General features: G+C 40.2%; 1 protein-coding gene across 2 annotated transcripts in view; it reads left to right on the forward strand.

The window, feature by feature from the left end:
* The first annotated feature begins 2,963 nt into the window (after positions 1-2,963).
* The window catches only part of LOC135767072 (uncharacterized), a 56,974-nt gene continuing 43,112 nt past the window's right edge, over positions 2,964-16,825 (forward strand). For both annotated transcript variants that reach the window (XM_065276671.1, XM_065276672.1), the window contains exon 1: positions 2,964-3,116. In XM_065276671.1, the coding sequence (XP_065132743.1) occupies positions 3,023-3,116 (94 nt within the window). In that variant the 5' untranslated portion in view covers positions 2,964-3,022. The remainder of the gene's footprint in view (positions 3,117-16,825) is intronic.

Here is a 16,825-nt window from a genome sequence, read left to right on the forward strand (position 1 = left end):
ATGAACCACTAGGCCACTGCCTTATGAGCTTCAAAGCAGCCGAAAGTGTTACCTGTCATTCTGGCCGCCCTCAAATCCGTGGCGGAAGAAGTAGTTCTCAAACAAAGAGGCTTTTAAAATAACTCCGTTGTTGTTTTCTAGTTTTCGTTTTCTAGTTTTCTAGAGCGTTTCTTTGTTCAGTCGAGAAGAAATTATGTTTTTTGAGGAAAACATTGCAGGATTTTTCTCATTTTAATGGACTTTAAAGGTGGAAAAGAGGATGTTTGTTTAATACATTTTTGCAATATTACTTGAAACTGTCTTTACTAAATGATAAAATACTATTTATTAGGTGCACTGAAAGTAATAAATTTAATATATGTCATTTGTGAATAAGGTAGGGCCTTAAAAACATCAGCCATTCGTTGACGTAATCATCGCATGAGCGATTGACCCTTTGGCTTGTCAATCACTGCCATTACATTCCTTGTGAGAGACGTGCACGCTCCAGTAACTTTACACGAGTGACACATGCGCATAGCGCATGAAACTCCGTCTTAAGTTTCGGTTTGTTTTCATTGTCAATCCTGCTTTCCTCCTCGAATTTGCACCACGGAAGAGAAGAAACCCAAAGGAGGACGTAAAAGAAAGACTTTTTAAGTCGCTGAGAAGAGGAGAAAATTGTCAGAAGAACGTAATGTAAACGGAGTCGTTATTGGAGAAACATTTCAACACTGGAGAGCAATGAAGGAACAGAGAGGTGTCAAGACAGACGCGCAGTTCACAAAAATTCTTCTCGACAGGTAACAGTGATTATTCTTTCTTTGTGGAATAATTATTGTTGTACTGTTATTCAAGTATATTGACGTTGTTTGTGTACTGTAGTTGTAAGGCAGTGACCAGTCTGCTACATGCTAGTTGAAATGGGAGTAGCGTCAAATGATCTAACTTCATAATTTCGCATAATGAATCCACTGACGCGAGTCACGCGACACAGCATATGCCAGTGGTAAACAAACACTCGTGTTCAAATACTCGTGCACGAGTTTTGGAAGGCGTTCCCTAGAAATGAGCTGTGAAGGAGGGAGGCTGTTCTTAAGCATGCGCTCATTTAAAAAACTCAGTAACGGTCTTTGGATTCTCAGTCGGCGGAAACATCCTCTTTTGCGCCTTTAATAGAGCCCAACATTTAATACTTAACTCAACACTTAACAGTTTTTTTCAACGGAGTTTCAAAGGTCTATAAACGATCCCAAACGAGGCATTAGGGTCTTATCTAGTGAAACGATTGTCATTTTTGACAAGAAAAATAAAAAATATGCTCTTTTAAACCACAACTTTTCGTCTAGGTCTGATCCAGCGCAACCTAACTTAAATGTAAACAATAAACTGACACAAAGACATTAATTAGTATCAGTTGACATACAACAACGTAGGAACGGTCCTTTTTCTCCACACTTGTAAACACTGGGGCGGAGTTTCGCGTTCGTCTTCTGTGACCTCTTGACGTCATGACGTATTGCGTGGGGTCACATCACGCATCACGACCTGATCTAGACGAGAAGTTGTGGTTTAAAAGTGGATATTTTTATTTTTATTATCAAAAATGACAATCGTTTCACTAGATAAGACCCTTATGCCTCGTTTGGGATTGTTTATAGTCCTTTGAAACTCCGTTGAAAAAAACTGTTAAGTGTTGAGTTAAGTATTAAATGTTGGGCTCTATTGAAGTCCATTAAAATGAGAAAAATCCTGCAATGTTTTCCTCAAAAAACATAATTTCTTCTCGACTAAACAAAGAAAGACATCAACATTTTGGATGACATGGTGGTGAGTAAATTATCTGGATTTTTCTTTTAAGAAACTGGAATATTCCTTTAATGATTGGTAGAGTATAATATACATAAACAACCTCAGATGCTATGAAAAGTTTTCCCTCTACATCAAGCAATGAACAAGCAGTCTTAATAAAACAATGTTACAAATGCTAAAAGAGGAAAATTAGTTTAGTGACGGTTAAAGGACAAATGCCTAACTAAAGGAAACATTAATCACAGTAATGGTGACTTCAAATGAACCTATAACAAACACAAACTTAAGATTTAATGTGATACATTCTGTGATTACATCATGTCAGAAAGAAGATTTGTCTACTAAAGCGCGTGTGTGGATGCTGGAATAGTTGAGCACTTGTTTTTTGTTCTAACAGCAGTTTAGAAGTTAAACCCAGTTTAGAAAATAATGCTGCAAGTTATAATTTTAGTTTTTTTTTTAATAGAGATGATGATAGAGAGGCAACCGTGAAAGATTGCAGCTTTTGGAGTCATACACCCAACAATGTTCATTTAATACGGATTTCGCTGTATTCATCTATTGCATTTTGTCTTTCTTCATCATTTTAGTATTACTTTCTCCAGAAAAAAATTCCAGGAAAATTTAGTTAATTTGAAACAGAATGACCAGCAGGTGTTCACCATTAATGTCTTAATCATCACTCATTATCTCGTTAACTTTAACACTGCTTCAGTGTTATATTTTTAACACCAGTCTTTTAAAACACCCATCTGGGAGTGGATTATATATACACCAAGCAGTGTTTATTTAACACCTGGGATTTTACTGTGTGACGTGTTTCACTTCACTGATCGGCATATGACATCAACATATTTCAAGAGCGATGTAGAAAGCTTTTACACTTTTGAAGATGTAATGCCGAAAATGTATTCATAGTTTTCTGAAAGACCCTTGATTAAAAAAAAAAATGATGTGAAATGATTCTTATAAAGAATTAAAATGATACTGCAAAAACTTCATAAGGAAAATTTGAAGGTTAAACTTTGTCATTTGTAAGTTAGTATACATTATGTGTATCAGCCTGTTTGGAAACTATTGTCAGAAGAAACCAGAAATGAGATTCAGGAAGTGAGAGGTGCTATAAATGTTTAACACACTGTGAATAGACTCATAATGACAGGTGATCTCATTTAGGTGTGGGTCTCCTTCATGTTTAATTTTTAACAAACCAATAAAAATCAACAGGGACATGATGAAGATACTGAGAAATGAAACATCACATTTGTTTGGTATACAGACAGCCAGTTTGAAGTTCATTCTGGTCATTCTTTGGCTTATTACAGGTACAGTAGGTCTTTAATTCGGTTTACTCTTAAGTGTTGTTGAAATGTCCTGGAGTGATCTGCTACTGTAAAAACATTGGATTTAAAGTAACTAAACTGTGTTTTTTTTTTGCAAACCAACGATGGGTAAAAATGAACAAACCCAAAGATGCATGTTTTTTTTTAATCAAACACTACAGGGTGACAGTCTAACCCAAGCATCTTATGGGTAGGGCTTGTTTTTTGTTAGGTTGTAACAACCCAGTGGGTATGTCATTTGTTTTAAGCTGTGTATGTATGTGCAATTTGCAATACTACATAAAGTGTAATTTTAAAGTCCTTTAATATTTCATTCATATACACTCTGTCACAAAGAAGGGTTCGGAGTCAATAGCAAGTTAACAATGTTTATTTAGAAAAGAGATAGATGCAGAGCAAAGTCAATGTTTCTAGAACTACACACGGCAATACCCTCGACTCAAAAGGCGAAGATGGAAGATGTTAAATCCAACGTTCACAGACGGGAGGTAATCCACTGCGGATGCAGCTGACGCAAACCGGAAGTGGCTGGTGTACCGCCTGAATACGAAGCGAACCAGCTGTTCCGAGAAACAGAGTCAATGGAGATATATAATCCACAATGAGCGATACCTGGATATACCACTCACAAAAAGGAGAGAGCCGGAGAAACCCGAAGGCAACTGGTGTACCGCCTGAATACGAAGTGAACCAGCTGATTCCGGGAAACAAACTGAGTCAATGAGGATGGCAAATATAATCCACAGGCGAGAGGATCCCGGGTGAAGACGAGCCTCTGGACGCAGAAAGCCAAACCTGAGGTAACTAGAGAGAATACAGAGAAACGTCCGACAAGACAAGGCTGGGTAGCAAGACTGTGACCAAAACAATGAGCGTGCAACGAGAGACAGGACGGCGTGAAATATATAAAGGGAAAAGTAAACAAGACACCACCGCTGAACAATTACCGAAACGAGCAGGCGGGGTTAGTGAACACATGAGGAACCGTCACCATAGGTAAATAAACAAACACATACCCCACACAGCACCATCGATCACCCAGAAGTCATGACAGTAGCCTCCCCCCCAAGGCCGGCACCAGACGGACCAGGAGACTCACCCTGTCGCCGACGGAGGTCCTCGATCAGATCAGGATCCAGTATATCCCGAGCCGGAACCCAAGACCTCTCATCCGGACCGTATCCTTCCCAATCCACTAGATACTGAAAACCTCTGCCCCTGCGGCGAGAATCTAGTAACCTCTTAACAGTATAGACAGGGGCACCATCCACTAGACGAGGGGCGGGGGGGTTAGGGGCAGAGACAGGAGGGTTATTGCGAGCAAATATCACAGGTTTAACCTTGGATACATGAAAAACAGGGTGAACCCGACCAAGAGAAAGGGGTAACTTAAGCTTTACCGTCACCGGATTAATGACCTTAGAAATGCTGTATGGCCCAATGAATCGCGGAGCCAGCTTACGAGAAGGCTCATGGAAAGACAGATCCTTGGTAGAAAGCCATACCCTTTGACCACAAACATAACGGGGTGGAGGTCGCCGATGACGATCAGCCGCAGCTTTGGTTCGTCTGGAATTAGATAGTAAAAGTGTCTTAGCACTCCTCCAAGTGCGTCTGCACCTGCGCACGAAAGCTAACGCAGACGGAACCGCTGCCTCGGGCTCCTGTGATGGAAAAATGGGGGGTTGATAACCGATGGAAAGTTCAAACGGGGACATATTAGTAGACGTAACGGGAAGAGAATTATGAGAATACTCAACCCACGGGAGCTGATCGCACCAGGAATTCGGATATTGTGACGACAGACAGCGAAGCGTTCTACCGAGATCCTGATTAGCCCGTTCGCACTGCCCATTGGTCTGTGGGTGATAACCAGAAGACAAGCTGGCCGTAGCACCAATCTGTCTACAAAACTCCTGCCAAAAACGAGAGATGAACTGAGGACCCCTATCTGACACTACATCAGTCGGAATACCGTGTAACCGAAAGACGTGATTGATCAAAACCTGAGCCATCTCCTTGGCAGAAGGAAGCTTGGGTAGGGGAATAAAATGAACTGTCTTAGAAAAGCGATCCACCACAGTTAGAATAACAGTGTTACCATTAGATGCCGGTAAGCCGGTGACAAAATCAATGGCTATATGAGACCAGGGGCGGGAGGGCACGGGCAAAGATTTAAGCAGACCAGCAGGAGGTAAATTAGATGCTTTATTATGAGCACAAACCGAACAGGCTAATACAAACTGTCTGACGTCCGTGGTCATAGAAGACCACCAAAAACGCTGACGGACGGCAGCCAACGTTCTCCGAATACCTGGATAGCCGACAAATCTGGACTCGTGACCCCACCAGATGACATCGGAACGTAACCGCTCAGGAACCCATAGGCGACCCGCTGGAAACCCCTCGGGAACTTCCCCCTCCCGGCCGGCCTCTCTCACCCGCTGTTTGATACCCCATACGAGGGCACTGACCACTCTCCCCTCTGGGAGAATGGTCTCAGTCCGCTCGGAATCAGACTTTTCGAACAGATGGGAGAGAGCGTCAGGTTTTGTATTCTTCGAGCCAGGCTGGTACGAGAGGGTGAAGTTAAAACGATCAAAGAAAAGAATCTCCCCCTCTGCAATAACAAAACCCAGAAATTAAACCGACTGCTTGTGGAACTCGCACTTCTCCGCCTTAACGAAAAGTTGATCCTCTAATAGCCGTTGCAAAACCATGCTAACATGCTGGGTGTGTATCTGCATGGAGGAAGAAAAGATGAGAATGTCATCGAGATACACAAAGACAAATCTGTTAATCATGTCACCCAGCACTTCATTGACCATGGTCTGAAAGACAGCCGGAGCGTTACAAAGCCCGAACGGCAGAACAGAGTATTCCCAGTGTCCTGAAGGTGTATTAAAGGCTGTCTTCCACTCATCGCCCTCCTTAATACGTACCAAGTGATAAGCGTTGCGCAGATCTAACTTGGTCAACACGTGCGCTCCCTGTAACAACTCGAAAGCTGATGACATTAAAGTGTGTTTTGCAGGTTTTTTTTTTTACGAATTTGTGCAACTTGCTTGTTTGTAATAACCATTTAAAGTGTTATCCATTGTATTTTATGTTGTTGGGTATCACAAAACCCGAAAAAGTATGAAAAAGTACAGCGGCTTGCAATGATTCTCCTTTCCCCCACAACGCACTGTATGACGTCACGCTTGGGAGAGAATTTACCAAAGCCGCATTGAGAGCATTGAGAATGACTATAGAAAGACGAGTAAAGTACAGTTCTGATAGCGCAGATTATAGATAGATAGATAGATAGATAGATAGACAGACAGACAGACAGACAGACAGACAGATGGATAGGCTAGTATAGAGAGATAGGCAGACAGCCAGATAGCATAACGTTAGCATATCTTCGTGTAGAAAGTAAACAAACAATTAACATACTCGTGCATGCTGGCTTGAGGGGGTCCATGATCCTGCCTGAAATGGGTGTAACTTTATGCGATCTTCAGCACAAACGGTTTTGGCAGCATGTCTCTAATCCAGGAAGGTGAGTGAGGCACGTCACATCTGTTCGCGGGGACCAGCGACCCAAACGCACTCACTTTCTTACAGCCAGTAGCGGAATGGCAATCGGCAGAGTCGGGACTTTCCCGGTGGGTCGATCTGATAATAGTTATACATTTCGAGTTAACAACACCGTCTGGCGGCGTGATGTGCGTCCGGTTCCCGCAGCCCGCTGGTCAAAGTGCAGCCTCTCTGCTCAACAAAGTATATGAAAGTGCTCAACCTGTTCGGCAGGTCCAAACATGTACAGGATTTATAAAAATACGGTGATCAATGAGCGGTTCCTCCTCAAATGGCATAGTCTGTCGTGATGTAAAAAGCCGCCGAACGCCTGTTTATTACAGTATGTATGCGGTCGGATCCGAGTGTGCTGCAGCTGCTGACTGCTGCGTATAAAATGATCGTGTGATTCGTTATAATCGCATAAACAATATAACAAAGCATCCTTTTATTTCACAAAACAATATATTTGAGATATTATTTGATAGACTAGTAAGTGTGGATAAAGGATGTTTAAAAATCTCTAGCCTGGTGGTCAGGACATGAATGGATCAAATCAGCAGATTTGCGAAGTTTTATTTATCTCCACAGATATCATAAATAATAATTAACATGGTATCTTTGCAGTATAACACATTATATATTTCCTACGATGTATATATGATTTCCAAATTGTATACGCAAGTATTAAACAGCAATAAATGTCTCATCTATCTCTATGGCTCTGGCTGAGGCTTTCTCCACTTCTCCCCAGCGTGACGTCATCGCAGAATTGCGTAAAAAAAACGTTAATACCAAAAACGTAAAAAAAAGTGTTCTTTAAGATCATTTTTGAGACATTTTAAAAATTATACACATATCTTGAGTGATTTATGTACCCATTAATCGACAGTGGTGGTTAACCTGCAACACGCCCTTTAATGGCAAGGGGTACTTATTCTTAACAGTAACGTCATTCAATCCTCGATAATCAATGCACGGACGAAGAGACCCGTCTTTCTTTTTAACAAAGAAAAATCCAGCACCGGCTGGAGACGAGGAGCGGCGAATGAGACCGGCTCTTAAAGCTTCACTAATGTACTTGTCCATAGCCTCTCTTTCAGGTTTAGAATGGAAAAAATACGACTCTTAGGCGGAGAAGTGTTGGGAAGGAGTTTGATCTCACAATCATACGACCGGTGAGGAGGCAGAGAAGTAGCTCGGGCTTAACTGAATACCTGATGCAGATCCGAGTAATCCGCCGGGACCCCTGAGAGATCGACAGCCGGAACCTGCGAAACAGAACAAGAGACAGGAGAGGAAGCAGGACCAAGACATGAAACATAACACGAAGACTTCCAAGACAACACAACGTTGTTCTGCCAATCAAGGTGAGGATTATGTTTGGATAGCCAGTCATGCCCTAGAATGACAGGCGATTGTGAATCCTCTAAAAGATAAAATTCAATCTCCTCACGATGATTGCCAGAAACAAACAAACTTACAGGGGGTGTGCGGTGTGTGATCACAGCCATATGCTGACCCTTCAAAGTCCAGGCAGACAAGGGGGAGGGTAGAGAAATAAAATAAATACCCCAGGACTTGGCCAACCCAGCATCCAAGAGACAGGCCTCCGCACCGGAATCCAGCAACGCCTGTGAATGAAAAGAATTAACGATAACGGGTAGTGTGGTACTGCTTACGGGAGATTTAAATGACGATGCGCCCACCGAGACTCCCAAATTCATCGGCGGGAGGAACCTTTTTACCGGACATGTGGCCGCCATGTGTCCTGGCTTACCACAATACAGATAATTCCTTTCCCCAGCAGTGATGCGAAACTTCCCAAGTTGCATGGGTTCCTCGGAGGGCATCCCAACAGCAGACTCCTCTGGTTCAGATAGCAGATGACGAAAAGAGTGGTGCAGACCTCTTTGACGATGACGAGTCCCAGCCCTCAAAGCCAGGTCGATGGCAGCCTCCAGTGACTTGGGTGGTTCCCTGAGTGCAATCTCGTCTTGAATGGCAGGTGTGAGACCCTCGAGAAATTGAGCTCTTAGGGCGGCGTCGTTCCAGTTGCAGCTAATGGCAAGCGTCTTAAACTTGATGGCAAAATCAGTGACGGAGTTATTACATTGCCGAAATCTCACCAGTTCAGCTGCCGCCATGTCTCCCTTGAGTGAACGGTCAAATAGGCTCAACATCTCCTTCTCTAGAGCCTCAAAAGAGAACGTTAATGGAGCCTTAGCCCCCCATGCAGCCATACCCCAGTCTCTCGCTCTCCCGGTGAGTAACGTCAGTACAAATGCCACCTTGGAAGTGGATGATGAGAAGCGACGAGGCTGGAGCGCAAAGACGAGAGAACACTGTTGCAGGAAGGACAGGCAGGTATTAGGATCACCGTCATAGGTAGGGGGTGTCGCCGTGTGTGGCTCTCGCTCAGCCGAGGCGGCTCCCCCAGAGGTGTAAGATGGAAGTTCACCGAGTGAGGCAACTCGGTCCAACCGTTTGCTTAACTGCATTAGTTGCTCAGACAGAAGACTGAAATCTCTGGCCGCTGCATTCAGCAACGATGAGTGCTGTTCAATGACTGCCCCCTGCTGGTGAAGGACGATCTGCACCTCCAAACTCTCCGAACTCGCTGACTCCATTGTTGGCGCGCTCATTCTGTCACAAAGAAGGGTTCAGAGTCAATAGCAAGTTAACAATGTTTATTTATAAAAGAGATAGATGCAGAGCAAAGTCAATGTTTCTAGAACTACACACGGCAATACCCTCGACTCAAAAGGCAAAGATGGAAGATGTTAAATCCAACGTTCACAGACGGGAGGTAATCCACTGCGGATGCAGCTGACGCAACCCGGAAGTGGCTGGTGTACCGCCTGAATACGAAGCGAACCAGCTGTTCCGAGAAACAGAGTCAATGGAGATATATAATCCACAATGAGCGATACCTGGATATACCACTCACAAAAAGGAGAGAGCCGGAGAAACCCGAAGGCAACTGGTGTACCGCCTGAATACGAAGTGAACCAGCTGATTCCGGGAAACAAACAGAGTCAATGAGGATGGCAAATATAATCCACAGGCGAGAGGATCCCGGGTGAAGACGAATCTCTGGACGCCGAAAGCCAAACCTGAGGTAACTAGAGAGAATACACAGAAACGTCCGACAAGACAAGGCTGGGTAGCAAGACTGTGACCAAAACAATGAGCGCGCAACGAGAGACAGGACGGTGTGAAATATATAAAGGGAAAAGTAAACAAGACACCACCGGTGAACAATTACCGAAACGAGCAGGCGGGGTTAGTGAACACATGAGGAACCGTCACCACAGGTAAATAAACAAACACATACCCCACACACCACCATCGATCACCCAGAAGTCATGACACACTCAAGGACAGCACAAATGCTTTCAGTCAGCAGGGATGTCAAATTTTGAGTTCAGCTTGGAGTGAGATTTACCGGGGGTGGGTCATTTTTATTATAATTATTATTTACTAAATGATTATTAAAGAATATTTTCTCTACTACGTTCTTTACAAAACTAACCATTTTCCAATTGATAATACTGTGTATTTTATCTATTTCTGTGTTAAATTGTTGGAAAAGACTGCGGAAAAATGGTTTAAAATACAAATCATATTTTAGAAATTAAATTGAAATAAAAGCTTTTACTGAGTTTATATGCCGGAGCTTATAGTCTCTGTAATTATTTAATTTATGCACTTCTATTATGCTTCTACTATCCTTCTGATAAAAGTGCCAAAAAAAGTTTTTTTTACATCTAATGAATACTAGTCTTTGTAAAATGTATATAACTGCAGATGATTTGTGATTGATTGGTGCTAATAGAGGGACTGTCACACTCAAAATACACCAAACCAAATGAGCACTTAATATAATATATATTAAACTAAAGCAACAGATAATGTGCATTTCAAGCATATAATTATATTTTGTAAATAAATATATTATTGTTTATAGATTTCAAATATCAATAGATTTTTTTCTCTTTTATTTAAACATCACGCAGGCTTGTAAACATCACGCAGGCTTGTACTGCTTACAAACATGCACACGCAGGTGAGGGTTAATTAAATCTGCCGTTTTCTGAGGGTATCTGCATGCGTGGAATCCGGGCAGGTCTCTACTTTTCATCCAGACCTTGACGTTTTGTGTGTTCGACTTTATATGGTGCGGCGCTGACTGATCGGCGTACGACATCAGAGTACCGCGAGAGCAAAGGTAAAGGTGGACAATTTTGTAATATTTCGACTTGCTCTCGCTGTACTCTGATGTCCTCACTGCCAGACCTTCTGTGCAGTGCCACATAACATGAAATGCCCTTTGACTCTTTAGAGCAAAGTACCAGCAACATGAGAAGTGGTGGCACGCAAAAGAAATTGAAGGTACACTTAAATTTAAAAGTGTCAATACTGCAAGCACTGGTTAAGCTACTTACATCGTGTGTTTCACCATTACGCAATCGTGCACTCGCTCTGTAATTTGTAGCTTGTGCTTCGGCTTCTGTAAGCAATAACTCCACCTTCTTTAATGGTTGTCCATCGCATCATTTTGATTTTGATGAGCACTTTCATATGCTGATAGAGGCAGGCCAGATAGAGATAGGCGTTTTACAGTAATTATAGTTAAAGATATTTTAGGCAATTCTTTTGTGACTTTAATTACACTCTATGGGTCTCATTCATGAAACATTCGTAAATATATGAGTAAATATGTGAGTGATTTGCACGTAAACAGACCTTCCTGAAAACTCTCTTCCTGATTCACAAATACTTCGTAAACGTCAGATTTGATAGTTAAATGTGTGTATTTGTTAATGAATTCCAATCAGTCGTACATGGGACGCGCGTGCACGCTTATTCTCAATTACCATAAATCCCGCCCATTAAATCCGACTGACAACTATATATGGGCATCATATTATGACACCAAACGAAGGATTTTCAGCTTTTAGTCTTCTTAAAAGCAAATGAAAAAGAAAAATGTATCAGATGCAGAAATTGAAGTTTTATTATCAGAAGTTAATTCAAAAAGCCAAATTTTATTTTCAAGCATACATAGTGGCGTCTCGGGTCCTAAAAAAGGAAGCTTGGCAGCACATTACAGATGCTGTTAATGAAATTTCATCTGTTAATCAAACAGTTCCACATTAGTTAACTATGAATTAGTTAACTTCGAAAAAATCTTATTCAAAAATAAAAAATATATAATTTTAGAGGAAATACACCAGCAGTTTACATTTGAGCAGATTTACCTTTTCCCAAAAAAACTGGTCTGGGTAGTATGAAACGACTAATTGACAGTCTTCATTCTCGGCAAGTAAGTCTGCGCGGTCTCTAAAAATACGCCTTTTGCGCAGCGCTCTGCCAAATCTATATATTAGCCATCGTAAATGTGTTATGCCTGATTTTGGCCATATTATAGGAAACAATTTCCTTAACAATTTCGTTTGCCCAGCCCTATTGAAATCAATAATTTATTTGATTAAAGTGTTCCGTTTGCAGATGCTATTACTGGAGCTTATCATAAAAGTTAAAAGAAAAAACGTATATAATTACTGTATAATATTTTTTACAAAATGCTGTGTAATATGTACATGATTACGGTGAATTAAAATACAGCCTTATTGATGAGCAAAACGTTCGGATGTTAAACACACAATTTACGCGTGGCTGGGAGCAGGTGTAGATTTCTTTCGTATCAACTAACATTTGGAAAATACGAACATTTTCATGAATCCGAAAATGTTAGCCAAAAGGACTTTACGAACGATTTACACAAAAATTCGTTCTGCTCGTGTTTCATGAATGAGACCCAATGGGAATTGCAATGGTGAGCATGAGCCTGCATGAGAAAATGGATGTGTGGTGTGAGAATGGGGTCAATTGCGTGAGTCTTACGCTAAATGCGTCAGTGTCTGTCATGGATATTAAAGGGGCCATGGCATGAAAATTAGACTTTTTCCATGTTTAAATGCTATAATTGGGTCCCTTGTGCTTCTATCAACCTAGAAAATGTGAAAAAGATCAACCCATTAACTAAGTTTTGGTAAACCATTCTCTACAAGCACATACAAAAATAGGTCGTTTCATTAAGGAGCTCTTATTAGAATAATACTGCCCCCTTAATCTGCACTATCCAATCACAGCACTGCCATTTAGTGCAGAGAAAAAGAGGGAGAAAAAAATAATTCACAGCACAATTGAGTTTCAATTGAAACAAACCACCATCATTGTGATCAGTGTTTGCACTTCATCAGCTCATTTGCATTTTAAAGGACACACCCAAAACGGCACATTTTTGCACACACCAACAAAGTGTCAATTTTAACATGTTATAATAAATTATCTATTTGGTATTTTGAGCTAAAACCTCACACATGTGCTCTGGGGACACCATCTATTTGACATCTTAAAAAAGTGGCCCCTTTAAGGAACAAACCCAGATGCAGACTTTGATGAACACTGACTTTATATACAATTAAAAAAAACAACAGAAAACAGTTACATTTTTTATAAAGCACAATAAAAACAACGGTTGTTGACCATTGTCCTGAACAATATCAATAAAAAAAGAAAACAGTAAGATAAAAATAAAACACGAAGACAATACAGCAAATTAATGTTTAGACAAAAAGCCCATGTGACCTCGTTGATTAAAAGAGATCGGGTATGCAACGTAGGGCCGGCTATGACAAAAGCCCAAAGACCCTTTATCTTTAGCCTAGATCTAGGGACCAGTAAGAGATTCTGATGAGATGATCTTAAATGTCTGACTGGAGTGTTTGTACTCAAAAGATCCACAAGATAGGATGGAGCTAGTCCATTTAAAACCTTAAAATCAAAAAGTAAAAATGTAAACTCTATTCTGAACCACACTGACAACCAATGCTAAGAGACTAAGACTGGAGTACTATATGTCCATATTTGTGGGTGCCAGTCAAGTCTAGCAGCTTTGTTTTGTATCATTTGTAGGTGATTAATATGCTAATACCTATATACAGTACATTGAGTTGCAGTAGTTGTGCTGAGATAAAAGCATGTATCAATCTCTCAAACTCTGCAAATGTTAAAAAGTTCTTAACCATAGGAAGGAGTGTTAACTGAAAGAAACTAGATTTAACTTTGCATTTACCTGTTTATCAAAGGTCAAGACAATATCAAGAACACCAAGATTTTGTTTACAAGACTTCACAATAAACTTGACTAGACTTAACTACTGACTTGACTTGGCTAAAGAGAGTATATGGCTGTTTCTCAATTCCAAGAACACAAAGAACAGACTTGCGTTCTCGTGAGAACTGTGTATTTATAAACATTATAAAACTTACCATCTGACTGCCTGCCTTTTTGTGTGTGTGTGTGTGTGTGTGTGTGTGTGTGTGTTTGTTTGGCTATCTTTGTGAGGACCAGCGTGAGTTTTTAACCTTTGGAGTGAGGACCTTTTTACAAAGTGAGGACATTTAGGCCGGTCCTCACTATGTTTTCACTGTAATGGCCTCCAATGGCTGTAATATAGGCTTTTCTCTAAGTTTTAAAGAGGTCCTCAGATTGATGGAAAAATGAGAGGGACCAATATTTTTTTTTACCTTGGATACACACACGGTTTGCTCTCTATCGCCCCCTATGAATTTACAACATATTGCGCCTATAAATAGTCCTTGCGATAGCTCTAAAAAGACTGCTTTTAGGGAATTTCTTCAAATTTGTCATAAATGTTTAGGGTGCAAATTATTTGAGGAGCAGAGTTCAAAGGTGAAGGTCACTGTGACTTCACAAATCAAAATGTTGGCCATAATTGAACTTGTGAATTCAATATCTCACGAATGCCTGAATTTCTTTAAGTCTGACACAAATGTTAAAGCTGATTAGATCTCTATATATTGATATCAAAAACAGAGGAAGGGGGTTTCATTACATCTGGATACATGTCTAGTGATATTTTGAAGTTTGTTGAACAATTTTTGGCTATATCTCAGGTCAAAGGTCAACTTCCATGTGACATCTCAATGTCTTACCAAAACCCTACATATTTTATGCATTTTTATAACCCTCTGCAAGAATAACCATATATATTATTTTAATTATATTTTATGAGTGTATTTATTAAAGTCCAGTTACCTGTGTTACTACAGTAATGATGTATTAAAAATGTAAAACCATGGTGAATTTAGGTATTGCACTTTTTTTATCAAGGATTGCATGATCAGTATCTGAAATTTAAATGGACCTTAAAATATTACATTTATTACGTTATGTTACTGTATTTACACAATATGTGTAAAAATTGCACCATTCACAAACAGTACAGGTTAAAGACTACTGTACAAGTACTGTAATGACAAACACACAATAGAGAAGCATTTCTGTGAAATTATCTCTTAACAGTTAGTCTTCATGTCGATGTACAGTCAATATTAAAGTACAGACAATATTAAATAAACCGACAGTTTCGAATTCACTATGCAAAAAAGTTAACTAAACTCAGAGCATCTGCCAAAATGGTCTGATGGCATCGACAGTGTAAAATAAGAAGCACTTACATTTGAAGATACAGCGAATCACACGTCAATCATCGACGGATTTTCTTCAGTCTGTGCTGTTACAGTATTTATGGAGTGCGCGCGTTTGTCTGACGACGAACAGGTCGCGCGCTTATACTGCCGGGCTTTCATCAATAGTACACGTGTGAAGTTTGCTTTTAGTAAATAGATGTAGTAGTAGATTCATATCCATGCCATCCAACACTCTTTGTGTTCTCCGTGTTTTTATATGACTGAAAAAAACCGCAACAGACGGTTCAGTTTGCGCAGCGTACTGAACAATTCATTCAAACTGAATCGCGATCCAGTTCAAAACATTGTTCAATACATTCGTGATGAAGAATCGACTCTAATGACTCATTTATTTGCAATACACTAAGGAAACGACTCAAATGAGTAATTAATGAGCAAATGGCCAAGAAACAATAATGAATTAAAATACAGTAACGCAGTAAAAGTACAAATTGTCCATTAAATTTACTCCAGTAAGAGTTAAAGTGAACCCTGAAAAAACGGCTAAAATTAGCATAAGCTGGTGAGCTGGTTTTAGCTCTTTGAGTTGAAACAAAAAACAAAACATGGTTACTGTAGTAAAACCATGGTAACAACAAAATAAGTTTTGACAACCATGGATTTCAAAAACCATAGTTAAACTTACTACACTTTTACCACAATAAATCCATGGTTAATTTACGTAGGCCTAATGGTTAGCTGGTTTTGCTAATGAACCATCTGGTTTACCTGTGTTTTGGTCATTTTTTAAGCTGTTAAGCTGTACAGCTGGTTAAGCTGTACAGCTGGTCAGGTTGGAAGACCCCACCAGCTTGACCAGCTTTGCCAGGCTGGATGGGCCAACTTAAACCAGCTACTGACACCTTAAACCAGCTAAAACCAGCTACCAGCTTATAATAGTTTTAGCTGTTTTTTAGTAGGGCATTTTAAATGTACTAATAGTAAATATTTTCCGAAATCTTACTCAAATACATGTAACGAAGTAAATGTTCCGTTCCTACTCACCTCTGGTTGCATGTATACTTATTACTTAAACGCAGCTTTATGTATTAAGACATATATAGTACAGTTACAGTGGGTTAATGACTTTATATCCATATTTGTGTTGTTTCTACTACTGTGGCACACGCTGACAGTCGTGTAGTCTCTCTTGACTAAACAATGTTGTATTAGATGACTTCAAACTGAACTGTAGGTTAAATAAATCACAACCTTCATCTAAACATTTGACAGAATGACAGTATAGCCTATTTAATGTCTAAATATAAGGCATCACGTGTGAAGGACATGGGCAATTCAGCAAATTCAGATAGGAAACAAAAAGGATGTGGAAATGAACTTTAAGTCTGCCTGGTTTTTGTTACTGTAATTAAAGTTTATATTAATTATTTCATTGAGTCTCCAGTCTTCTTCCTCCAAGCAATTGTTTCTCAGTTTTATGGTTGATACACTTTAGCTCTGATTTGAGTAATTTTGTGGTTATTTATTTTGCTTGTTATCAGAAATAATCTGTACTTTAGATGGACTTCTGTTCTATGCAGACGTTTACTGGAAGTTAATGCTGCG

This window comes from Paramisgurnus dabryanus, chromosome 6 (assembly GCF_030506205.2).
Source record: "Paramisgurnus dabryanus chromosome 6, PD_genome_1.1, whole genome shotgun sequence".
In the NCBI taxonomy this organism is placed as follows: Eukaryota; Metazoa; Chordata; class Actinopteri; order Cypriniformes; family Cobitidae; genus Paramisgurnus; species Paramisgurnus dabryanus.